Here is a 27,070-nt window from a genome sequence, read left to right as displayed (position 1 = left end):
ACACGTTAAAATATGGTCAAGGGGTTGTGGAAAAACATCCCTGGGAATAAGAATAGGCTCATATGAATAAAACAATAACAGCCTAAGAATGAATGAGAAAATAAACGTTTAATTTACCCTCTACCAACTCTGGTTACTATATATTCTTACGTTTTATAATCCACCTCAACTCCTTAAATGACGCAAATGTGGGCTTTATATGTCAGGAACATCTAGTTTGGTATATTTAGATTTTAAAAAAATCCCAAAAATGTTCACAGTAGTCAAATGCTGGATCACAGGACCAGATGTGCTATAAATAAAGCTTACAGTCCTGACTGACTACGCTCAAATGAGTCGGAAGAGGGCAGAGTGATAGTAGGAGGGTTTTCTCCTTCTCTCTCTCCTTTGAACAGAGCCACCTCACTCCAGCATTCATCTCGTTTCCACCAATAAGCCCAATGAGCTGAGTGCGCACCGCCCACTGTCGGTGTGTGTATTTTTTCTTCTCCTTTCCCCTCGTTTTTTTTTTTTAAACCAGAGCTGGATGTGTAGATCGTCACATGTTGTTCTCTCCCCCCCCACCACCACCACCAACTCTCCCCACTCCTCAGTCCGGACACTAGCAGACATGTGTTATTTATTGCTCAGCTTTGGGAGAAGACGAACGCACGCACAACCGGCTCCGGAAATAAAGGATTAAAATAAAGCGCGTCGTTTCTTCAGCAACTCGAGGAAAGGAAAGCATTGTGTCTGATAGCGAAGGACACGAGAATGGCGAGTCCGCCAAACACGGGAGACCAGCCGTTATCGCCCGGTAATACGAACGTGAACAACAGTATCAAGAAATGCGGATATCTAAAGAAGCAGAAACACGGACACAAGCGCTTTTTCGTTTTAAAAGAGCCGAGCGAAGGTTTCCCTGCCCGGCTGGAATACTACGAGAGCGAGAAGAAATGGAAAAACAAATCGGCCCCGAAGAGAGTTATTCCTCTGGACTGCTGTCTCAATATCAACAAGAGAGCGGACGCCAAACACAAATATCTGATTGCTCTGTATACCAAGGACGAGTATTTCGCCGTGGCGGCGGAGAACGAGCAGGAGCAGGAGAGCTGGTACCGGCTGCTGACGGATTTAATGGCAGAGGGGAAAGTGTACGACGGCTCAGCGTCCAACTCTGCGTCCTCGCTGGTTGGCTTCGACGAGGCGAGCTACGGTGTAATAACGCCGGTTTCCGCCGCCTACAAGGAGGTATGGCAAGTCAATCTGAAATCCAAAGGCCTGGGGCAAAGTAGACATTTGACCGGAGTGTACAGGCTCTGTCTCTCCAGCCGGACTATCAGCTTTGTCAAACTGAACTCAGAGGTCGCCTCCGTCATTTTACAGCTGATGAATATCCGGAGGTGCGGCCACTCTGACAGCTTTTTCTTCATTGAGGTCGGTCGATCTGCAGCCACGGGGCCGGGGGAGTTATGGATGCAGGCTGACGACTCTGTGGTGGCGCAAAATATCCACGAGACTATCTTGGAGGCGATGAAAGCCATGAAGGAGCTGTCTGAGTTCCGCCCGCGCAGCAAAAGCCAGTCATCTGGTACGAACCCCATCTCTGTGCCCACACGGCGGCACCTGAACAATCTCCCCCCCAGCCAAACCGGGCTTCCCCGGCGGTCGCGCACTGACAGCATGGCCGCCACCTCTCCCGTGAGCAAATTTTCCTCCTGTCGAATACGCACAGCCAGCGAGGGCGATGGCACCATGACACGCCCAATGTCAGTGACTGGCAGTCCCCTAAGCCCGGGGGTCCACAGGACCCTGCTGAGTAGATCTCACACCATTACAACGCGCCCTTGTCGGACATTTGAATCTTCTTCCCTCCAGCACAGTAAGTCCATGTCTATGCCCCTGTCTCGTTCCCCGCCCATGGCCACCCCTAGCCTAGGGAATCTCTCCTCCTGCCCAGACAGCAGTGCTCCTCGCCCCTCCAGCTGCAGTGCCTCCTTCTCAGGCTCCCCCAGTGATGCTGGTTTTATATCATGTGAGGAGTTTGGCTCCAGCCCGGCAGACGCACGGGACCTGAGGCTACCACTCACCCTCCGTAGCAACACACCCGAGTCTCTCAGAGCTGACACCCCCCCCTCCCGGGACGGCAGTGAGCTTTATGGCTACATGGTGATGGAGCGGCAGAATCAGGATGGTTACCGTCGTTTTCCGGAGCTGGACAAGGCTTATCGAAAGCGCACGTACTCCCTCACTACTCCCCGCCAGCAGAGGGGTCCCACCCAAGTATCTTCAGCCTCCCTGGATGAGTATACTCTTATGAGAGCTACTTACAACAGTGGAAGCCAGTCTTCTCGCAGATGTCACACTGCCTCGCCTAAAGGGACCTATCCTGAAGATTACAGGGATGTTCAGATCAGCACTGGCAGTCTCAAAGGTGACAGTGGCTATATGCCCATGATGCCAGGTGTGGTGCCTCAGACACCAGGGTCCAAGGATGACCCCTACATGCCCATGAGCCCCATGTGTGTTTCTGCTCCAAAGCAGATCATCAACCCCCGTTCACACTCATCTTCAGTGGGGCTGGCCCCATGCACAGAGTCCCCCGGGAGTGTTTCTCTGGAGGACAGTGGCTATATGCGGATGTGGTGCGGAACCAAGATGTCAGTGGAGAGCAGTGATGGAAAACTCACCAATGGAGAGTACCTGAACATGTCTCCTGTTGACCCTCTGGTGTCTTTCACACCTCCAGACTACATCCTCAGTCCCCAAGGAGGAGATCCCCACCCCCAGCAACATCACAGACAGCCTTATTCTTACAGCTCTCTACCACGCTTACTTAAAGGCCAGTTGCAGCGCAACGGGTCCACGGACACAGACCAGTATGTGGTGATGAGTTTACAGAGACAGCGGATAGAAGAGGAGTCCAACTATTGTCCCGTCTCTCCAGGAGACTCTGTCACCAGCAGCTCTCCAGGGACACCAAGCACCCCTTCCTCCGCCCCATCTCCTCTCAGAGTGGCTCGGGCAGATGGAGGTCTGGTACACCGGAATAGGGTGTGTCGGCCCACCCGCCTGGCTCTGGAGTCCCTCAGAACACTACCATGTATGAGCGAACACCCCCTTCCCTCAGAGCCACGCAGCCCCGGAGAGTACATCAACATAGACTTTAGTAGTGCTACCCGTGACCTGCTGGCACCCACAGTGTCAGAGAGCTCTGAGTCCTCTGTGACTTCAATGAGTGCAGAGAAGGGATCCCTGCAACTCTCAGACTATGCTAATGTTGACGTCAGCTCCCCGGGTCACCTTGGCTCTCCATCTGCAGGGTGCCTAAACCACACACCTGAAGTCTTGGCTTGCCCCACGCTGGTGAACGCCCAGGAGAACACACAGGAAGGCGAGGAGGAAAAAAAGGAAAAAAGCATAGAGGGACAGGCAGAGGAGAGGGGGATGGTAGAGGAATATCCTCTCCAACAGCAGGTGAGCCTGGTGTCTCAGTCGGCTCTAGTCAAGGATGACTACACTGAGATGACTTTCAGTGCTCCTGGCCCTGGCCCTGTACCTGCTCTCTGCACCACTGATGCTGCTCCCCTCCCCACCAGCCCCACTGCCTGTGTCCAGAGACTCAGCCTTGAGAACAGCATTGTGGATGGGGTGACCCCTGTGCCACTGGACTCATTTCTCCTGGGGGGTCCTTCGTTATCTGTCACCCTTGTGGATCCACACAGGGGTGCTAAAGTGATCCGGGCCGACCCTCAGGGGCGCCGGCGGCACAGTTCTGAGACCTTCTCCTCCACCACCACTGTCACACCTGTGTGCCCATCCTTTGCCCATGACACCAAACGGCACAGCTCTGCCTCTGTGGAGAATGTATCCCACACTGTTTGCAGCTCTGAGGGACCTGACGAGGACTACGGCAGCAACAGCCCCATGTGCAGGGAGATGTCAGCTGGTTATCAGAATGGACTTAACTACATTGCCTTAAACTTGATGGAGGGAAACCTCGGAGGATGCAGGTTAGGGGACTGTGATGGACTTCTGAGGTTCAAAGCAGCCTGTGGCTGCAAGGGAGACATGAATGGTTTCAACACTAGCCCCTACGCCAGCATGGGATTTAAGGAGACTGCTGCTGCTGTGAAAGGTGAGTGTTTTCATACATGTCACACACATACACACACATACACACACACTCATTCATGCAGTATGTTTTCATTCATGAAGGGAGTGGTGCCAGGGCTTGAGTAGGATAGAGATCCGCCTCAGTGCTACTGTACACTGTGCAGAGATAGGCCACCCGTTGCTAAGCAGCACTTCTGAGCTCATTTTCATTCCAAAGTTGGGAATAAGGATAGTCTTTCAGAGAACATGCTGGAAACACACTGCTTCATTCATTTTGTGTCTTCGTTTGTGTGTCCGCAGTAGAGCCTGTGTGTTAAACACTGGTGGGGTTTTTACCCACTGACTGCTGGCTAAAAGCCGACACACAGTTTGTTTGTTGTTTTTCTGGGCAGCCGTGTTATGCCTTTTCACATTAGCCTAAATATCACACTATTTGCTTGTAGTTTTGTCTTGTGTCTTTGCTTTTCAAATTAGAGGCAAATAAAGCCACTGGCCGGCTCCGCAATGTCGCAAATATACAAAATATAATCAATTTTGTAATCAAATGTAGCAAACGGCGTAAATCAGTTGCGTCCGTTTTACATTCACAGTTAGACCTACATACGTGTGTGTGTGTGTGTGTGTGTGTGTGTGTGTGTGTGTTACAATAACAGTTGTCGGTGTAAACGCAGACAGGAGCCGAGGGAAGGGAAGTTGTTATGAACTGGCTGTTGGGTGTAGGCTGTGTGATGTTTAGATAGGATTAGTCACCTACTCGTCACACCCATGACACATGGACACGTCTTGGGGCTGTTCGATGCTGAGGAGGGCTGTTTGCCTGCAATTTGATCTGCTTCATACTGCATATAGCTATTAGAGCAGCATCACAGGAAAACGAGCGCGATTCCTTCTAAATAAGAGCTCAGGAATAAAAAAAAAAGTCGAGTAAAACAGTGACGGGTGCACAACAACACGACTGTATCCATATCCGGATGCTGCTTTTGCATTCCTTGACTGTAGCTCTCCTTAAAAGGGGAAGAATTAAATGGATTATATATTGCAGGCATCTTATTTTGAAACCCGCTGCTGTTATCTGTTTGTGTGAATGGTCTGCTCTGGTCTCCCCTCAGTGACGCAGTTTTATACCACGTCAGTATTTCAAAACACATCTAGTCTGATCCAGTGACGCAGGCAGTAGTACAGATGATGCGCATGTGGAAGTTGCTAGAAAAACTACATGTATTTGTAGTTCTTTTTTTTTTTAACACGGTGTACTTTAGCTTTTATGAGGCTGGTGTGTGTGTGTGTGTGTGTGTGTGTGTGTGTGTGTGTGTGTGTGTGTGTGTGTGTGTGTGTGTGAATAAGCCATACAATCCTTATGACTAGGTGTCTTTGTGGAAAGGAATAGTTGCTATCAAAATATTACCTTTCACCCCATTTTGTTCACCATTGCATCAGTGGCTTTTCATGCGTCTCTAAATGGCAGGGATTATTTACAGGGATAGATGACCTAGCAGGGGCATGTCAGAAGTTGCTGTTGCTTGAAAAGAAAGTACACAGTGTCGGGATCATCGTGAGTCAGGAGTCAGTGTTCCTGATGGTGAAATACAAGAGTTTAATTGCTGTTTGTGGTTTCACCACCAAGTTGTCTCTCTTTGTCCCTGTCTCTGCTGGCTCTTCATGCTGTGAGCACAGCCAGTGTGGGGCTTGGTGCAAGTCATTGGGTTCCCCAGAAAAACAAGTGAGTCAGTTGTTTATCAATTGTCAGGTACTGGGTTTCAGGACTGGAATGCAGTCAGTGTGCAAAGGTTGCTGGGAGGGGTGAATGCTCACTTGTTTTTCTAACCTGGTGGGATGGACAAGGGGAAATTTTTTTTTGTTACTGTGAGCAACTTCACAAACAAGCCAATGAAACAGTTTTACATAGGAGTGGACGATCGCTAATGTATTTTATGACCGCATAAGACTTTACCAGGCACATGAACATACACCTATTGTGAAGCTCACACTTACTGCCTTGTCACTTCATTATGTCCCGGTGCCTTTGTGTTTCAGAGGACAGAGCCCAAATATTGAAATTTGTACCTCAGTGGAGAGGTTTGGCCAATACTACAAGAGCAGGGGAGGAGGAAAGAGGGAGGTGGAGGAACAATGGTAAAGGATGGATGACTTGTTTTGTTTTTCATGTACAACAACATAGACAATTGACTATTGGCTGAAGGGAGGGGGAGAGAGAGTGAGGGGGAGGACTAGAAGAGTAACAAGGAAAGGGAAAAAAACAAAAGAGAGAGATTGCGATCGGTGTCATTCCAGTAAGAGTTTGTGTCTTGTTATATAAGCCTTTTGTAACAAACAAATGTCCTTGTACATAATAGTGAATGACTCAGCTCTGATCAGGGATGTGACCAGTGTGGCAAGTCATCGATACTCTCATCAAAATACAGAAACACTTCTGTTGCTTGTGTGTGTGTGAGAGAGAGAGAGAGAGAGAGAGAGAAAGAAAGAAAGAAAGAGAAATAGAGAGAGAGAAAAAATGGCATGACTGTTTACTACGAGATGACAGGCTCTACCACATTCTCTCGTTATCCCTGAGTAAACCATAGTTTGCATTCCCTGCAGTACATCAGTTCAAAAACAGGTAGTTTAAGAATTTAAATCACCTGTCCTCATTTGGCATCTGAGAATTAGAGCAGCATAAGGGAGAGTCAGAGAGTGAAGGAAGCGTTGCTCCTCGGCTCAACAAACATGCAAATATGTAAGCGTAACCTTCCTGTCTGTGCGTAGAGGTTTTCATGTGGCTCAGTGAGGAATGGTGGAGTCCGTTAGCTGATAGGTTACACTGTTGTTTGGTTTTTTTGGCCCCGATATGACGTGATGGGGCAGAGGAGGGGGGCTGTTTAGCTTTCAGTGCACGCCTTCTGGCCCTGCCAACAATGTCAGTTTCTTGACCTTTGAACTAGCACTGTGTGTGTGAGAGACTGAGCGAGAGAGAGAGAGACAGGGGGGAGATATTGCCATCAGGGCATTACAAGAAATCCACACACCTCCATCTCTGTTTTCATAACTTTTTACTCCCATTCTTTGGGTGTCCTCATCTCACCTCTCCTTATAGAGTACATCTCTGTGCTTGTTTATCTAATGCTTCTCTCTCTGGCATCCAGTCTTACATGGGTTCAGACTGGGGAGAAGACTGACTTACACTCTCCATGACTTTCATTTGTGCCCCCCTCCACCATCACCCGAACACACACACACATACATTTCCACTTTGTCTGTGTGTCTTCCTGTCCCGTGTGCGTACATATACACAGCGATCAGCAGATGGTGGAGGGGTGGGGTGGGTGTGTTTTTGGGGGGGTGTAAGGGTTTTGCACCTGCCCCGCCAAGCAGTGCTCACTGGTTATCTGGCCCGTCAGAGGAGAGTGACAATACGCTAATGACTGGCTACCATCTGCCACGACAACAACAACAAGGAGAAGCCATATACCAACCGAAAACCCTTCCCCCCTCCTTCCTTCTGCATCCTCCTCCCCTGTTTCTCCTCCTCTTCTCTCCAGGCATTGGTTTCTGTTTTTCAGAAATCATGTGACTCAACTCCCTCCCCCTACACACACACACACACACACACACACACACACACACACACACCTCCACACCGGTGCGTTTGAGCCTTGCATTTTTTTTCTGTTGTTATCTGACCTCTGCGGACTGTCTCTGATCGGCTTTTCACACCAGAGGCCATAGAGGATTGTCTAATGATGCATTAAACAATTAGCTAATCATATCTGATAAGAGCCACTTACGAGACTCACACTCTTCTTGCCACTTGGTTTATCTCACACTGCAAACAATAACAACAGACAGGGCCGCTGGGTTGAAGGATTGATCTGAAATGTATAGATCCGCAACAACTAATAGTTTAGTCAAACAACAGAAAATTAAACAGTACCTATCTCTCTTGTTCCAGCTTCACGAATTTGAGGATATGTTGCTTGTTGTGGGTTTATATCATTGGATTGCTCTGGACTGTTGGTCTGATAAAGCCAACATTTTAGGTTCTGGGCATTTTTACCTATTTCGTGGCATTTTGTAGACAAAGCAGTCAATTAATCCAAAATAATAATAATAGAAATGTCTTTTGTTATGGTGTGTTCATGGGCTGATGAGAAAGTTTGACATCTGAGTAGCTAGTTTGCTAAACAATAACCGCTTTATTTGTCTTTCAGGTTTGATGTGTTTTGACAGCAGTGAGGTTGTGCACAGATCATCATTTATGTATAGTGTTCACTGGAGAAAGTGCATACTCTAGTTAACTAATAGGCTCATTAATCATAGGTCTTCATTTTGCAGCCAAAGAGCCTATTTTAAACCTAGAACATGCCTGTAACAATGCCTGTACTTGATCAGTCATTACACACAGTATTTGGAGGAACACACAGTCTTCGTGCTCACCTGTCCTGTGCACCCCTCCCCTTCAGACACACATACACAGCGCTCCTGGCTGTCTGATACATAACTCTTTGAGTAAAGTAGGGCGGGATGTTCCAGTGCTAGATAAAAACAAAGTCAGCCTACCATATCCTTAATTTAGCTTGGAGGTAAGAAGGATTACATTCACTTTAGGATTAGACATTGTTGAGTAGCTTGTTTTGTCTAGAGGTAGAAGAAGAGATAGAGCTTCTGTGTGTGACGGGAACGCACATGCTATATAGTACTAACACACACACACACACACACACACACACACACACACACACACACACACACACACACACACACAGCAAGTCAGCTCAGTCTAATGGCTGATTAGAAGTTTTTCATTCATGAACAGTCCAGCTCATCATAAACTCTTCTCTATCACTCCGGGCCCCAAGGCTGTGTTAATGCTCCTCCATAGAGGTGTGTAATATAGTTAAGCATAGTATTAGGCAATTGTAATAATGGAGGCAGTGCTAGAATATGTAGCAATGGCTTCTGGATTTGTTTTAACTTGTGGAATCTGAGCATGTTTGGTAGCCTGCAAAATTAATTGATTGGCTGAAAATTAATCAGCTACTATTTTAATTATAATTGATGAGTCATTTTTTTTAAAGCAAAAAAGCCAAACCATTAACGAGTTTCATTTATGAGGATTTGCTGCTTTTCTTTGTCACATGTGATAAGGTAAATTGAACGTCTTTACACTGTTGGTCAGACAAAACAAGTAATTATAATTCTCTGGGATACTGCGATTGGCTTCTTTTACAATTTTACAGGCCAAACGCTTAACCGATAAAGAGAAAACGTAGTTAACAGAGTTAACAGTGGTTGTTGTTGTTGTTGTTGTTGTTGTTTTGTTGGTCGGACAGAGGTGTGGGAGGTCAGAGGTGAAGAGTCAGTCAGCGTTTGTTTGCTGGAGTGCTGCTGTAGATCAGGGAGGAGCCAGCAGGGCAGGAATGTAAACAGAGCACATCTGAGCTTGCTGATCTCTCCCTATCTGTAGGAGGAAGCATGCTCCTAACATCAGCTCTGTCGTTTGCAGAAGATTGTGTGCAGTTGATGATCCTCTTTCTTATCTTGCTGTTCAGAAATACAGTTGGAGTAGTTCCACCTAAAAGCTCATTCATTTCACTGCGCAGCGGCACAGAGTTACTCGGGCAGGCGGTGCAACGACAGGCATGTTTACTATGCTCCTTAAGCACCAGAGAGGAGGCTGCTAATACATGCCTCTGTGTGTGTGTTCTAGCCCTGAATGGAGCATGGCTAAATTTAGCCTGTGAGAACTAAACAGAGCCTGTGTGTGTGTGTGTGTGTGTGTGTGTGTGTGTGTGTGTGTGTGTGTGTGTGTGTGTGTGTGTGTGTGTGTGTGTGTGTGTGTGTGTGTGTGTATATGGGTGGGTGGGTTTGGGACAGGGGGCGCAGACGTGGGTTGTTGGGAGGGGCTGATGGATGTATGTGTGTATGTGCTCAAAAAAGAGGTGGGGTTGGGGCCATTGGGTTCATTCCCCTGCTGGACCTCTGTCCCATTCTCTCAATGCCCCCCCCAAATCTCCCTGCCCACTCACACTTTTCTCTGATCAGCATGTGTTTGAATAGCGGTGTGTGTGGCGGGTCCCTGTACGCCACATTGTTGTATGGCATCATTGTTTATACAATTTTATATATATATATATATATATATATATATATATATATATATATATTTTGTGTTTATGTACATGGTGACACCTGGTTGCTAATCGGACCTGTTAGTGATTCAACTCCCCTTCCCGGCAGATCTCAGTCATTCTCACCCAAGTGTCTGCCTCTACAGGCCACTGGCTGGCCCAACCCCACCAGAAACCCACACACACACACACACTCAGATTGTTATGGACCGTTGGTCCCATGACCTCACTGCATTCCCGCTTCTCTCTGTCAGGTTGATTCTGTTACTGTGGTTTTCCACCACTTCCCACCCCGGTGTTTCTATTTTCTTGTGACTCTGACACCCATGGCAATGAAGAGACCAAGCTCAGCCAGCACAGGTGGCCCCATCAATGATGTTATTTTTCAAATACTCCATAGCACCATATTGTTGTATCTCAGATATCCCTGTGTCTCTATATAAATGCATCAGCCCCTTCAGTGTGTTTTTATTGCTTTCTAATCTAAGTGTTGTGTCAAGTGTCTATAAAGCTTTAGATTTGACATCTGATTTTCTTTTACAGCGTATATGTATAGGGCAAAGAGAGAGAACAGACGTGTGTGTGTGTGTGTTTATGGTGGGAGTAGTTGAGGAGGGGGTAATAGCTAGGACTCTGAATGAAAGGTTTGTTTTAGAGAATGACGATCACATCCAGCTTTGTGAAAACAGCTCTTGTTCGTGGCCGGGGAAGAGGGAGAGGAGACAGCGAATGAGGGAAGAAATGCAGCCGCAGAGACAGACTTTGTGTGTGTGTGTGTGTGTGTGTGTGTGTGTGTGTGTGTGTGTGTGTGTGTGTGTGTGTGTGTGTGTGTGTGTGTGTGTGTGTGTGTGTGTGTGTGTGTGTGTGTGTGTAAGACTTCCGCTCCCATTTGATAGCTCTGCATGCAAATGAAACCTCACAAACAAGTACACCGGGGCAAGGGTCAGCACAGCTTTCCACTGGGAGAAAAGCGACACTCTGAAGACTCTGGGTTTATAGTATGTGAAAATACACAGCTGTGGTGTGTGTGTGGGAGAATGTTTTGTTTATTTGACTTCAGTAGGTGTGCAATCAAGAATACCTAGGTGTGTGTTTGTTGGTGTGTGGGAGTGTTGTTGCTGTCTCTTTTGCCGTCACTGGAGACTGCCCTGTGTCAGCTGCACAGTGCTAAATGCCACTCTGTTTTTCCCCTGCCGTGAAAGCACCTGCCACTTCAGTGTCTACCAGCTGAGGAAAACACACACACACAAAGACACACAAAGGCAGGTCGCTTGAAGAGCTTTTTTTCCTTACTTGGTAACAGAGTGGGGGTATCCTTCTGACCTCCCCCTCTCCTCTATTGCCACGTCCTACGTAATGTATCACCTATACTGTATGGTCACACACTTATATTAAGTTTCTGAAGGGACCGAGAAATTAAATTCAGTTTGATTGAACTTCATGTCTGTAGATCATATGACAACAAACTCATGTTTTTCTTTTTCTTCCTCCTCTTCTTTCAGAATGAAGGCTGATGGGTCCCCCCACACCCCCGTTCCCCTCTCCCTGTTTTTCCTGTGAACGCAGGATTTCGCTGCAGCCAAGTGACAAGGTCGCCACGGCGACAGCTGGACCATGCGCCGCAGTCGATGTCCTTTGACCTCTTTGCCGCCTTCTCGGGTCACAGGGACGGCCATCACCATGGCAACACGGACACTTGACCCTTGCCCCAAATCTTCCCTCCGCTTTTCTAGGCACCAAAACATTCAGGCGCCATCGCTGCTGCTGTACTAGATTACTTAAAAAAAATAACAAGAACTTAAACAGACTATTAACTCTAACTATAGATAGGTAACTATTTATCTCTGTAGGCCTGCAAAACTATCCTGCAGTATATTGTTATGTTAATTATTATTATTGTTGTTACTGCCATTCATACACTTTCAGCTGGTTTTCTTTTGGCTTTAGTCGATAGTTGCCAGATACCCTCACCTGACAACCTGTGAACCAAACCTGGAGAGCATAGTGTGTGCACACACACAGACACACACACGCACACACATACATACACACATACGTGCAACATCCATGCAACATCCATGCATACAGATTACATATATTTATTTATTTATCATCTATGTATGCATTTAATGAAGTGTGTGTGCGTGTGTGTGTGAATTTCTATACAGATTGTACTGCAAAAAGAGGTGGGATTTATGAACATATTAAAAAATCAAAGTTAACATTTGCTTAAAAAAAACCTACCTCAGCAAAAACCAGGTTGGTACCAATTCACACAGTAGAAATATATATAAAATATTTATTTTCACAGGTGAATGTTTTTTAAAATCACCAATCCAAAGCCTTACTCTAGCCATCAGCCCCCTCTGATGGATCTTTTTAGTTTGGACCTATAAACACGCAGTATATCAAAGATTTAACCAATCATCTTATAAACCGAATGTTCATCAGAGCCGAGTGAAAGACAGCCTCTCTGAGATTAAGTTCCTTTTCTCCCCACGTTACATTTATGACAAGATTATGTATTAAAGATCCAGAGTAATATATTTATTAATATGCCTGAGATGGAGGATTCACAGGACTTTAGAGGAATACTTGACATTGCATTGCATCACACGTGCATGCAGGAGTCACACATCCAAGCACTGCAGCATGAACCAACTGGACCTGACCACCAGATCTGTGGCCTGTCTGAGCCCAAGTCTCAGCACCTTTATACACTTTACCTTCTCACCCGCTGTTTACCTGTGATATCCTGCACATCTACACAGCCTGCAGGAAGTTATGACCTGTCACATCAAGGGGCGGTAACATGAATGTTTGAAGTTATTTATACAGAGTAACTGGACAGCTCAGAATCTTACATTTTCTCACCTGATGCCTCATTGCGGAGCTCTGTGACACCACGTGACTGGCTGGGAGGTGAAGGCAGCGCCGAGCAATGTGGCGAATGCATGACGCGGTCTTGACCCGCTGTTCAGTGAGCCGCTCGATTGCTTGAACCCATGGGCCTCTGCTGCCGCTTTGACCAGTGAGAGAGAGAGAGAGAGAGCTAGACGGGACACGCCGGAGCCAATGCATGGTCTTGCACTTACAAACTTTCTAGATTGTAACACAAGACACATTGAATGTAGTACATGCTGTGTTTCGCGCTTGGGAACACACAACCCAACAAACACCACAAAAACTGCAACAACAACAATGAAACATGCAAAGGTACTGAATGGAAACTACGACACACACATACGAACCAGGGGAAGTATCTCTTTATTTATCTGAATTCACTGGTACTTAACCTTTGCCTATATACTGTAAATAGTGCGACGTTACAGAGAATTACATTTAAGCAAACGCTGAGAAACTTTGAGACATGTTAAGTTAAATAACTTATGTTGTTTGTACTGTACATAGTATGTGTTTGAGTGAACTTTCTGATACAACAAAAGCACTAATTAAGTTATATGCTAACCGGTATGGTTTGGCTTTGATTTTCTTTTTAAACTGTCATGGGATAGTCTTGTGAAATGGATGCCACTATGAGGAAACTTTCTAATGCTGTAATTCTGAAAAACGATTTTAAGAGAAATCATTAATACTTGACATAATTCATTCTTGTAACTTAGGTACAACAGAAATGGCATATATGCAATATTTACACTTTTGAAAATTAGTTTACAAAGAGGTACCAAATGTATAAATACTGTTAATAATGTTTGTTAAACCTTAAAATCAGATTTTTTGCTGTTTGTACCTTTTTTTTCCTCCAAATTTGAAATGAAAACTTTTTTCTGTGTGTTTTTTGCTAATCGAGCCTCTTGATGTTTTGAGCAGTGTTTTGCATTTGGATAATGTTTCAAGTTTTTATTAAGCATCTAAAGGTTACGATATGGGCCCTGGCTTATCTTGCTGTGTCTTTCATTGTAAATATTTCATATCTTGCATATTGTGATGCTACTAAGAGATGATAATTTAAACTTAGTTCATTGCTTTAGATTGTATTGATTCTTTATAGACACATGCAATAAATAATGATGTTATTTAAGAAAGCTGTTGGCCTCTGTTTCCATTCACCTCCCTCTCTCCTCCCCGTCACATCACAAACAAGCACTCGCTTTTCATCTTTCATTTGAATAGGCACTCGCCGGAGCAGATGTTTCAATTCAGTGTCCTGCCTCTTTCATTAAGGAAAGCCTCATTAGAAAAGAGAAGACAAATCTTGACTCTCTTTCATTTCCCATGTCCCTCCTTGTTTTTAAAGCCCTGCTCCCTATTGAGAAAGAGTCCATCAAGAATTGGGTGTAGGTCTAGCCTAGCGTTGCCTCCAGCATTAGCATTGTTATTGTTTTTCTGTGCTTGGCTCCCAGTCCCCACCCCCAGCAATAGTAATTAGACCAGCATGTTGGAACAGCCCCTGGAACTGGGAGGGAATAAATAACGCTGTGATAGGATTATGATTTTGCACCCTTAGCCATATGCTGTCAGATTATTCATTCTCACAGCCTTGCTAATTAAAATGGTAATTAATGCTGAGAAATGGGTCTAATTGTCTACTATGGATAGTGGTATGTGTTTGGGTGGTAGGAGGGGTCAGCCTTTAGGTTTGGGACATGTTTCTACTTAAATCCTAAGTATGTGAGTGGTAAAGATGTAGCAAGTCAAAGAGGGGGTGGAGGAGAACAGCTGGAAAGAAGGGGCGGGTTGTAAAGGAATATACAGGTTGACTGATGGACACAATGATAGCCTGAAGGTAGATCTCTTCCATTAAGCAGATTTGTCCCAGCAGCATAAGTAGAAGCTAGGAGGCTAATGAGAGAATAAAATCCTAGAGAGCATAGTGTGACATATTCTGTGTAAACCAAATCTCATCCATCACCGTCCTCGTCATTACTCCTATTCTCCCTCTTGCTCGACTTCCTCCTAAAGTTTAATTAAAAACTAATAGATCTCATTAAATTGTAAAGAAGGGATAAAGAGTAAGCTTCAGGCAATTTCTCTGTCCTCCAGTCTTTACTACTCACAGTCAAAAGACTGACCAGGAGGAAAGGAAGACTGTAATACTGATGTTACTGTATGTTGAAAGAGATAACACATTAGCATAGACTCTACATGGGAGACTGGCACATGCATTCAAGATAAAACCATGCAAATCTCTATTACAGTGAGATAATGCAAACTCAGTGAAGTAGCTTTCCTTTGAATGTTGTCTACATGTCAGCTGGTGTGTGAATGCGTGTGTGAGTGCTAATTTGTGCACGTGACAAAGTGTGAGTGTGTGTTTGTCAGGGAGGTTGGTTGTGCAACTGTAGATAGGTCCATATGAGCAGCATAAAGTAGGTGGATGCCCCAGGGAGTCATCAGCCTTATGGACAGAGACCTGCAGTAGCTCCACAGGAAATGGCATGCTTCCTTAAAGCTGTCTGGGACACCGCTACTACATTAGTGGCCGTGTGTGTGTGCTTTTAAGCTCTAGCGGGCTCTGTGGGCAATTGTGGATGCCCCCCACAACAATCAGTCTTCAGATGGTTTGTGGGACCGGCTTTGGCCAACGTGTAGCATGTTTTCTGCATTATAATGGGCATGAGTGCATTAGAGAGAAAGAGGTTACCTTGGACACTGATAAAGTACTGTAAGCATACACAAGCCTGTGTATATTCTTCCTTACAATAGATTACTAAAAAAAAACAAAAAAACTTTACCATTGTGATCTCCATGAGGCAAGACTTTATACACTTACACACTGTGATAACCGAAATCTTGCAATTTCATTGAATGTCACACTCTCAATCTTGGTCGCAATCTATGGCACACCTTACAATTCTAATTGTGAGGCATGTCAGATTGTGTGACGAATGCTTAGTGAACTGCTACAATGTAAATAGAAAGAGGAAAAAACACATTGTCTTTTCTGACACTCAGGTTTAGGGGAGTAATGGATTACATGTACCTGAGCTACGTAACCAGGTTACAAAAAAATCCATTAAACCATTACAGTTACAGAAAAAAGATGTAATCAGATTCCAGTTACATTTAGTAAAATTTGGATTATTTGGCAGATTACTATTTTAAAATACAATACATACCGAGGACACATTTTTCAAATTCTTTTCAGGTTGTCCGCTTGTCTTATAGAATACCCTTCCATCAATAATTATTTTCTCTTGTATTTATTTACTTATTTGGTGTTAAGGTAATCCAAAAGTAATGGAAAATAATCAAGTTACTTTACTTTAATATTTTGATACTAGGATTAAGTTACTGACTACATTTACGTTTTGAAGTAACCCTCCCAACAGCCTGAAATTTGACGCTGTTTTTGGCTCTAAACCATTGTGAGACGTGTCCATGAGTGAGATGTTGTTTTAGATTGAAGACAAAAGATTTCCCCATGTTTCTCTTACGAATATCTTACAATTGATTGGGTAGCCTAAAGTCACAATGCATAGAGGCTTTTTGCCTGTTAGTGGTGTTGATGATCTGGGAAGAGCATATAGGTGATGTTTTTGAGCACAAGTTTGAACTTGGCCTTCTACAAATAAACACTGCTGGGGATGGTAAAATACTTGATGTTCTCTGTATTTTATTTACCCAGCCTTTTAACGTCATTCTTGAAGACACAGATAGTGATCTTAGTTTGCTGGAGATGGGACTGGCTGAAATTCATACTACAGAAGGAGTCTAATGCAGAATAAAATATGTTCCTTCTCTGATCACAAGCTGAGTATTTGACCTGCAGATGTGGTCTGGTGCTGCTCAGATTCATCTATATTCAGATTCCAGATATTTGCCACAGATCCAACAAGCAGGAATGCAAACACTTCTGCATACAGAAATGTTTTCGCCATATTTGTATATACACTGCATGGGAGAGAAGGGATGACAGGTTCACAAGAGAGCGAGAGAGGGCACATACTCTGAGGCGAAATCATTTTACTGTGTGTGTGTGTGTGTGTGTGTGTGTGTGTGTGTGTGTGTGTGTGTGTGTGTGTGTGTGTGTGTGTGTGTGTGTGTGTGTGTAACAGCTCCTTTGTTAACTTTGGGCAAGTTAAAAGCAATACGTGCAGGTCTTCCAGGCTTTTAGGAGAGCTAACTCCTCTGTTGTCTTCAAGTTCCCCCGACCCTGAAATTATGATTCTCAAGAAATGAGTCAGTATGGAAGTCCCAGTTGGGTCTGACCCAGCATGTATTTCAGAGGAATGTGTGTGTGGGAGCGCCTGTTGCTAACTTGCATGTATTAGTGTGTGTGTGTATGTGTGTTTCTAAGCATATGCATGTGTGTTTGGTCAGCCAGTTCAGCAGACATTCCCAGCTGTTTTCCAGGTAGTGTTCTCACGCTTCTTGTGCATCTCCTGTTTCTCACACTGGCTGCTTTGACTGTAATCCCTACCAACACAACACAAACACACACACACACACAATACATACACACACACACACTGTCCCGCCTCTTTACCTGGCCACCAGGTGAACAAAAAGCCACCTCACACACTCATGCATACACCCTTCCTGTTTCTGATGATAGAGAGGCAGTCACAATAAAGACAGGACACGGGAAAATAAGCACACTCACATACACACACACACACACGTGCACATACATACACAATGAGAGGGAAAATGAGACAAGTAAGAGGTGAAGAGGGAGAAACAGGAAGAGGCAGGTAAGAGAGATAGAAAGACAAAGAGAGAATGGGGGAGGTGGAGATGGGATGTGGGAATGTGCGGGAACCAACAGGATGAGCTCATGCTCTCTCTCCTGGCCCGGCCCACCCTGCGTGACTCATACTTGGCAGGTGCGTCTGCATGTGTGTTTACAGCTGCAGGTCAGCTCAGGGTGTGTCCTCATTACACTGCTGGGGAACATGTTTCCTCAAGCACAGGTAGAGCTGTTCATCACACCAGCTTTTTTATTACCACACTGCTTGGCTTAATCAAAGTGACTACAGAAATATTGGCTTTTAAACACAAATTATCTGGAACATAAATTTAGAAAACAGTAGCTCCGTTGAGTGTATGATGTAAGGGTTACAAATTTGGAAACTCTCGCAGACCCTTGAAAGTAACCGCATCCTCCCTGGGACCACAGTATGAGGGATATTTTTTTTAGGAGTGGGCCCCTGCTAGAAGTCTTCTGCTAACCTCACTGCTTTTGCCTCAAAGTGATGGATGTGGTTGGTGGAGACAACACACGACCTGCAGACAGCCAGCAGCTCCTTAGAAGGAAACGCCATCTACTTCTTTGGCTACAGAGTGTCAGTGAGCTGCATGTGTGTATTTCATTCTGTGATCATGTGTGCATGTGTTCAAGGTGGTGAGGAAACTAGATTTTTTAGAAAATTAGTTGGAGCTCTGGAAAACCCACAACTTAGAAATCACCTCTGTCAAACTATCTGGTAAATAAAAATCCTTTTTGGTTCAGGTGGTGAAAAAAGTACACTCTTCATGGACATCCCAACCTGCCCATATTTCACTCTCTCAGCACAGAATAACAAGGTCTTACCTAAGAGTGGAATGTCAATGTGGTCTGGCACATTTAGTGTTTAGATCTTAAAGCGGGTTAGGACAGAGGCGTGGGGACTAATCTCATGCATCTCAAAATAAAATATCTGAAAAGGTCACAGTTAAACTCCTTTTGTGTGGTTTGTATCAGTGTGCATCAATGTGTGTATACATGATTGTATATTGTGATATCAGAAAGAATACAAGCATGCCTGACTTGATGGATATGTGAGTTAAGTCAAATATCCGAAAGACAAGAGCAGGAAACAAATAATAGTTTCTTCAATGTAAGTCCTCTGGACATTACTTCTGTAATGAGACACACTTATTCATAGAGTATTGGTTTCCGGTTAAAATCAAGGTGAAACTGAGACTTTTCTGGCATTAACCATTAGCAGTGATAATGAGTCATTTAGGTCACAGTTCCCATTTCAGAAATGCGTACAGTGTTTCAGGATGAAACCTGCTCCAGTGGAACCAGTGTCTTTTTCTTTTTGCTGAACAGTGGCCACTTACAGGACAATGATACATCAGATTTATCCACATTTCCCAAGATTCTCTTTCATGGCAGTCTTCTAACATGACTGAAAGAGAGTTAAATTAAACCACAAACATGCATTCTGCTGAGGTACAATATGACTTTTGTGATAAAACCAATACAATTTTAAAAATTTTATTTTTTAAGTTAGCAAACTGACTTTAGTAATATCTGTTACATAGCAATTACATCACATTAGCTAACAGCCACGATACGCTATTGCTCATATCAATATCTTTTGGGGGCCAATGTTTGGTAACACTAACGGTAGCCGCTGTAAATTGTTGGTCAAGCCAGATCAAGTAAGGCTGTAGCAGCAAAATTCTTCAGTGTTTTAAATTAAGTAAGTGCAAGTATAGCTTATGAATTAAACTTTTAATTTGTAAGAGAAAGAATGTACATATTCTCACTTTAAAGGTCCAGTGTGTAACATTTAGGGGGATATATTGGATCTATTCATAGGTCTGTAGTGTACCTGAAAATGAGAATGAGACCTTTTCATTAATGTTTTTATCTCCAGATGCTGCAGATCTCCTTCTGTGGTTGCCGCCATGTTGAACCCCATGTTTCTACAGTAGCTCAAAACAGAAAAGCAACTGTCTCTAGCACTGTAGTTTCTCCTTCATGTTTGGAAGGGGAGGGGGGAGTGAGGGGGACGCAATCTGCAATTATATCACTAGATGCCACTAAATTTTAGACATTGGTCATTTATGTATCGACAAAACAATGTAAAACCTGTAGCTAAAAGAAAAACACAGTTGAAACTAGGTGTAGAACCACCATAGAGACACAAGAAACCCATTTATGGTTCCATTTCAGTGCCATGACAAATATTTAACAGACCCACAAATGAGATTCATTAAAAGGCGGATTTTTTGTCTTTTCTTTATTCCACAATTTAGAGTCGAGTGAGGTTCACACTAGTCGAGAAAGCAACAGTGGAGTAATTGCCATTGTCAGCTTAAGGTTTGACAGCTTCATGTCCAACCACACAGCAGAGCTGAGAATACTGTTGTGTCAAGTGTCAAAACCTTACAGGAGATAACCTTTTGGGAAGAACAAACTAAGTCAATTGCAACTATTGTTACATAGTATTTAGGTGAATTAATAACTGTACACTTTGCAGTGGAACAGTTAGCTACTTATCCAGATGGATCTCAGGGTCTCAAATTTATTCATTGTATTTCAGAAAAACTGAAAAATCTGAAAATGATTTATTTTAGACCCATAGATCTGTAGACATGAAATAAATGTTAACATATTTATCTCCTGGTGTTGGTCCGTATAATCACTCCGCTCTTCATTCATCTCTTTTTACCTTACCTGTTCATAAAATGTATTTGTCATCTTAACTGATGATCACAAATGTTTCAGTTCCTCTAATCTCTGTGTTGCCTCTGTATCTCCATTTTTCTTTATCTCTGATAATGTTCTGAATTCTCAGGGCTCATGTCTTATCTTGGCCACTCTCTGTATGACGCACAGAGCCGAGCAAGGACATGCAGTTTCTATGCTACACTGAGACAACGTCCTCGAATCGCCAATCTCAGATTGACTCTTTTCAAATGTTTCTATATTTGAAAGTGATGGTTGTGAATAAGAGATTTAAGGACAATGCCACCATTGCTTACATTCTCATTTTGAGTTATGACGTTTCTGGTCACAAAAGACATATTCAGCTCCTACCAGGGCCTGAATTGGACCAAAAACTCTCCTAATTCAGCACAACCCTAACCCTAACCACAACAAAACCCTAACCCTGATTCTTTCCGTATATTCTGTTCATTGTAACAAGGACATTTTCAGCACTCTTTTCTTGGCATTAAGCTAGCTGTGTGTTCACACAAAGACACTGTTCCTATGTGTTATATTTTTCCCATCAAAATTCTGCTCTGCCTCTAACTGGCTCTGACCCTAAAGATGTTTTTCTAACCCGAACCATTTCACGCCTAATGCCTAAACCTAACCAACCAACCAACAAACACTAGCCAGAGGTATAATAGAGCGGGTCTATGTGGAATGCAGGTGGTGAAAAAAATTCAAGCATTACGTGGGTGTTTAGGGGTGCATAGTCTACTCATCAGGAGGTGGGGGTTTGCAATAAGAGTAAGTAAGGGTACCCGTGGACAAAAATTAGAAGTGCCGGTGCTAAATCCTGGAGATTACCAGCCCACTTCAGCCCCTTACATAAGGTCATTTGTCTGTGAAAGAGATTCTTATACAAAAATACTCAAGCAAGTGATAAACAGGATAGGTGAATGGGTGCGGAAAACAGAGCTTGTAGGAGTGGGAGGAGAAGTGATGGGGGATGGGATTCTCATTTGGGAATTACCACGTTATTATACTAATGATGGAGGGTGGTAGTGGTGAACGGAAGATAAATAAATAATTAGGGAAGCAACATAAGGCCTCTTCTTTTCAAGGTAAAGTAAGAAAAACAGAGAAGCCGAGAAAAAAGAGAAAAAGTATTCATAAAACAGAGGCATGGATTGATTTCCCCACACAACTATTAAATTCATTGATAATATTAACAAAATGGGATTTGAGATACAAAGGATTTCCTTGTCTGGCTTGTCCTGTATCAGTGTAATGAAAGCTGTTTTCCATCATTGAGATCACACAGCAGGTTTACTGAGCGCTCCAAAGACATTGACACTGTGTGGAAGTGGGCCATCAGTTTCCTTCAATCACCCTAATGTGGAGGACTGTGGGGCTGACAGCCATCTATAGCCGAGTGATACCCCTCCCCCTGAGTGCTAATAAACAAACACACAGCCTCCCCCGGAGTCCCCCAGGTGGTCTCAGTCAACACATTGAATGGAGCATCACTCAATGATGGATCAAAAGAAAGGCCGTCCGCTCATCGCTCATCTTCTCTTCCCCCGTCCTCCCGGCTATCCTCTCCTCCACTCCTTTTCCCTACCGCTCTTTGATCCACCTTTTCTCGTTTAGCCCCCCTCTCATCCATCTTGGGTGTTCCTGTCCCGCTCTCAGCTCCAGACGGGCCGAGGGGTTCTAGACCTCATCCCTCACCCTCCTCTCCCTGCTGGGACAAATAGGTCCCTGTGCGCCCCTGTTGAAGGATGAGCCTCTTACACATACAACCACTTTTTTCTTTTGCTAATTCCCGTGTCTTGCTCTCTCATGCATGAAGTCTCCCATTCAGATACATAAAAACTACACTCCCATTTTCTATACAAATACATTTTTTTGTGTAATATATGAACTACAAAATTCATCTCCACCATAAAAGGTATTTACTCAAGGTAAGTAATAGTTTTCCTGTGGCACTACACACTGTTTCAAATTATTTCAACCATGACTCTATTTGCTATTTACTTTACAAAGTAGGATATGTGACACATGGATGACCCTGTGTGTCTCAAATGTTGTCACACCAAAGTGAAAGTGTTTCACAATCTGGAAGAAACATATTGCAGAATTTATCTTCACTGCATCTTTGAGCACCAGGCAGAATGCTGAAGTCATTATAAGAGCCAGCACAGCACTGTTCCTGTGTCTGCATGGGTACATGTGACTGTAACTGTAGCTCGGTAACTTGTCGAGGGCCCTGATACCAAACAAACTTCAGTTTGAACAAGATGATGCTGTAAAGTTTGGCTTTTCTTTGTGTTGCACTTGCATTTTCAGCTTGTAACTTTGGCTTGACAGAAACAAAGGAAATAGGAGCTATTCGACATGCTGAATCAGCCGCTAAAGAGGGCCAACTAGAATCAACAGGACTGGACGTACTGCAAAAACTAGAGGCAACCGTCGACCACAAAAGACGCACCTTGTCTCACACCCAGGGGAAGGACTGGTAGAAGTGGCATGTGTTAAGGTGTCAGCATGCTTCAACAGAGTGCTTATCGGGATGATCAACCAGAATCTGGCATCCATTCCCAGCACACCTTTCTAACTTCGGAATAGAGGAGTCTGTATCCAACTATTTTAGTTGCTTTCCCAAACGGACACCTGATTGGCCAGGTGTGTGGAGCCAGGAGTACGCAAGCAGGGTTTCAGCTTCTCTCTCAAGCTCTTTTTTAAAATTCTTGACACAATTACTTTAATCAATTTACGTATGTGCAACACCATGAATGCCTTTGAGTAACAACTGTCTGGATGTGTGTGCTGTTATGCACCCATATTTAAACGATTAACGTATCCCTCCCCTTTCTGTAACAGCGGGCTTTGAGCCTGAGCGTGGCTGTTACAGCTGACTTCAATGTAGGCGTGGTGTAGTAAGAGTACATTAAGCTGTACATTAAATAAGAGGGACTGGCAGCAGCACAGTTTAGACTACCAGCCCAAATGTTATGTAAATGTTGGCCTGGCCTGAGCACAGAGCATCATAAAAGCTGTAATGAAAACCAGAGACAGAGAGAGAGAGTAGGGCAGTGAAAAGCAACACAGCTCCCATCCCAACTCCAACCACACTGAGGAGAATTCACTACCTTCCTCGAGCATGATAGGGTTTTCTCCCTCTGAGCACTAGCAGAGCAACAACACATTCCTGTCCACATTCCAGCCTCAGGAAAAACAGTGTCCGGAACATAATAAAAGGCCAAGCACGTCATTTGTTTTTAAATCCACTTGCTCGCTTGGAACAAAGCTGAGCTGAGGGCAGGATTGGGCAAATGTGTTTGTGCATAGGATAGAAAGAGACAGTGAAAGGGATGTGTTTGTGTTTACAGGAACCTGTGTGTGTGAGTGTTTTCTGTTTTTCTCTGTGGTCACAATAGCGTGATGAGCTAACCCTTCCACGACCAAAAGTATACCACACTGTCCAGCCACATGACCTGAAATACAAATTAAGTGAAAAAAGCATTGGATACACACTCTGATTAGCTCATATCTCCAGTTGTACAGCCTGTCACATTATATGTTTTCATTTGCACCATTCCTCTCCTCTGCCTGTAGTTATTGGCATTTTGTCCAACATTTCATTTCTCTTGTGCACTCCAGGTCACAGGAAAATCCCCAGGTACACCATGACCTTGTTTGGGCAACCTGCACTCTCAGGTATCTGCTGTTCAAACATAAGCAGTGGACAACGGCACACAAAGACGGATAGACACGCGCACATATGGAGCTATACACACAATAATTATCATCGGACAGCTGATAAGAGGAGTGCTGGACATTTTGGCGCTGTCCAAGTCTCAGTCTGTCTAACAGCAGTGGCAGGTTGAAGGTCAGGCCAGTTTTAATGGAGTGTTTCGGCCATGGTGTATCCTTTGTCAGAGAGTCTCTTGACCTCCACATCCTGCCTGGAACAATATCACTTTCACTCCCCATCCCCTAAGCAAGCCATCACTCTCCAAGCATGACCGTGACCGATTTTGGTGCGGAAGCCTCTGTGTTGACATTTCCCTTCATTCATTCCTATATTTGTCTTTTAATCCATCCAGTCCACTACATTTGCCACAACCCCCAAAACTCTCAATTTCTAAATGTCTCGAGGTTGTGCGGTAACTGATACAGAGAGCTTCTGTCCAGTCAATCCATAATGCTGTTGACCTCATCCTGTCCTCCTCTACGTCTGTTGCTCCCCGCACCGCAGATCCCATCAGCTCATCAGGAAGCTAATAATCTCCTTCCTGTATTTGACACAGAACGTGGTGGCCAGCGGCATCCATGTGTGAAGGGGGCGCATGCGTGTGCGCATGAAGACTCGTCCGCAAAACAAAAACAAAAAGAAAAACCACCAACAACAAAATTAATAATAGTAAGCGAAAACTTAAATCAAAAATGTTTTTTATTACTTGAGTCCACCTCTTAACTTATGCTTCTTTCTCCATCTTATCACCCATGACCTGCTTTAGAAAACTGTCTGAAGTATCTTAGTGAACGTTCTGTTTTATTATAAATGTCCAGGAATGAAGCATAATTTATGTGAAGTTGTTAACATTATATAATGAAACATCCTATTTTGGGGCTGTATCTACTAATTTAATTGCCCTACGATGTGCAGTAAATTAGGAAATACCCCCCAAAATGGAATGTTTCATTATGCAACTAAACATGAATTATACTTCATGCATGAACCAACTTGCCCGAGCTGTTTTAGGAATCACTCAACCTTTTTCTAAAAGGAAATGTCCTGTAAAAATGTACTTCTTAGTAGATCTTAGATAAAAGTAACAAGTACGTCAGTTAAAATGTCCTCAGTGTAGCCTTACTACAATTAACCAGAAAATAAGACAAAATTACCTATGCTAAATAAAAAGTGGACACCACACATTTTCAACAAGCATTATCAGTCTACATAAATTAATCTCTGTCCCACTACAACCAGTTCACTCAGCCTCTCTGTCCCAATGTGCTCCTCAGAGTTTCCAAACATTATGAGCTGAAGGAGACTCTGCAGTCACATCAGGGTCTATTATCAGAAACAGCAGCGAGATCTCACATACATCACCAGAAATTGGAGGAAATGTCACAAACATTTTGCCATTTATCCAGACTCAGCATGGACCTGATGGCCACGCAACATTGTGGGTATGTTAGATTTTTTTTTCACTTGTTTCACTAATGCAGAGGTACAATAAAGCTACATAACATGCAATATGAACTCTCATTCTAGTTTTCCATTCAATATCGCTCAAGGTAGGACTGCTTGTTAGCTTGTGACCCTCAAGGCATGTCTTTTCCAACATTTTCATTGGTGATACTGATATAAACCTTCTGTATAAGTGGGTTGAGGCATATCTTTAAAGATTTATGTTTTTAGCAGGGACAATGGTTGACTTGCATTGTTGGTTGGTAGTAAGCAAAATACAGAATAGCTGTATTAGCTGTAACAGCAAAATAAAGACCACTATCCTATTGTTAGTGATCTCACACAGATATCCTACACAGGAAACATCAAAGGGCCAAAGTTTAACAACCCACCAATAAACCAGCAGTTCTTACAGCCTGCTTTCATATGACCCAATATCACACCACCACTCTGTTAGGACTTGAGGGACCAATAACTTGTGTCATTAATGACCACTGCTTATCCTGCCTCTTGACCTGGACTTCTCTCGTAAAAAGAGGAAGGAAAAAAGTGTGCCCCAACCACCCACAACCCCTTCTCCACAATCCAATCATTGACTAACCTTCAACCTTCTTCTTTTCAGTGCTTTACCACGTGCACGCACAAACACATGCACATTAGGTTACAGTAGGCCAAATGTTGCTTTTATTGATAATGCCACTTGTCTTGGTAACAGATATTGCTACTTGATGGTAACAACAAGAGAATATGATGTGTTAAAAACGCAATGAGTAATGAATTGCTCTTTATGTGTCTTTCTGAGTCTGTCGCTTTCCCTTACTCCCCTTCTGTCTCACCCTTCTTCTTGTTTTCCCTGTAGTGGTCTTGATGTTGTAATCCACACCTGGACAGGCGCCAAGCATATCTGCAGACACCTGCGTCAGACCGACTGAGAAAAACAAGAGTGAAAAGAACAGATCCCACCCCTTCATCCCTCTCTGTCTCCCTCTGTTTGTCTGTTTCACCCCCTACTCTCTGTGAGTTTCAATAGGTCATGTGACTTCCTTCCTGTTGTTTTGACCCTGGGTTCAGTCTGCCTCAGGGTCAGTGTACCTCCCCCTTTGCTTATTAAACACAATCTTAAAATCTCAGTGTCTTTTGCTGCCCCTCTTTCTTACACACACTACCACATGTACAGAAAGGCAGAGCAGGAGAGACAGAGGGAGAGAGGTGGGCCTCTGCTGAATCTGATTGAACTTTAGAAGAACTCAACGACCATGCTCTACTCCTCTTTATGGTGCTCTCCAGCTGACCTTTCTGTCTGTAGAGGACGGC

The 27,070-nt window shown here is 44.0% G+C and overlaps 1 protein-coding gene and 1 long non-coding RNA gene across 2 annotated transcripts; both read left to right on the top strand.

The window, feature by feature from the left end:
* The first annotated feature begins 490 nt into the window (after positions 1–490).
* irs2b (insulin receptor substrate 2b) lies at positions 491–14,266 on the top strand. The gene is made up of 2 exons (XM_051403478.1): positions 491–4,117; positions 11,723–14,266. The coding sequence occupies exons 1-2, from the start codon at positions 754–756 to the stop codon at positions 11,725–11,727; spliced, it is 3,369 nt and encodes a 1,122-aa protein (XP_051259438.1). The 5' UTR covers positions 491–753; the 3' UTR covers positions 11,728–14,266.
* Positions 14,267–17,772: 3,506 nt separating this feature from the next.
* Positions 17,773–26,886, top strand: LOC127365450 (uncharacterized). Its single transcript, XR_007885211.1, has 3 exons — positions 17,773–24,982; positions 25,588–25,755; positions 26,616–26,886. It is a non-coding gene; the product is annotated as an uncharacterized LOC127365450 (long non-coding RNA).
* Positions 26,887–27,070: the final 184 nt, after the last annotated feature.

Source organism: Dicentrarchus labrax, unplaced genomic scaffold, assembly GCF_905237075.1.
Source record: "Dicentrarchus labrax unplaced genomic scaffold, dlabrax2021, whole genome shotgun sequence".
Classification (NCBI taxonomy): domain Eukaryota; kingdom Metazoa; phylum Chordata; class Actinopteri; family Moronidae; genus Dicentrarchus; species Dicentrarchus labrax.
Note: the sequence above shows the minus strand (reverse complement) of the source record. Positions and strands in the feature narration are given on the sequence as shown.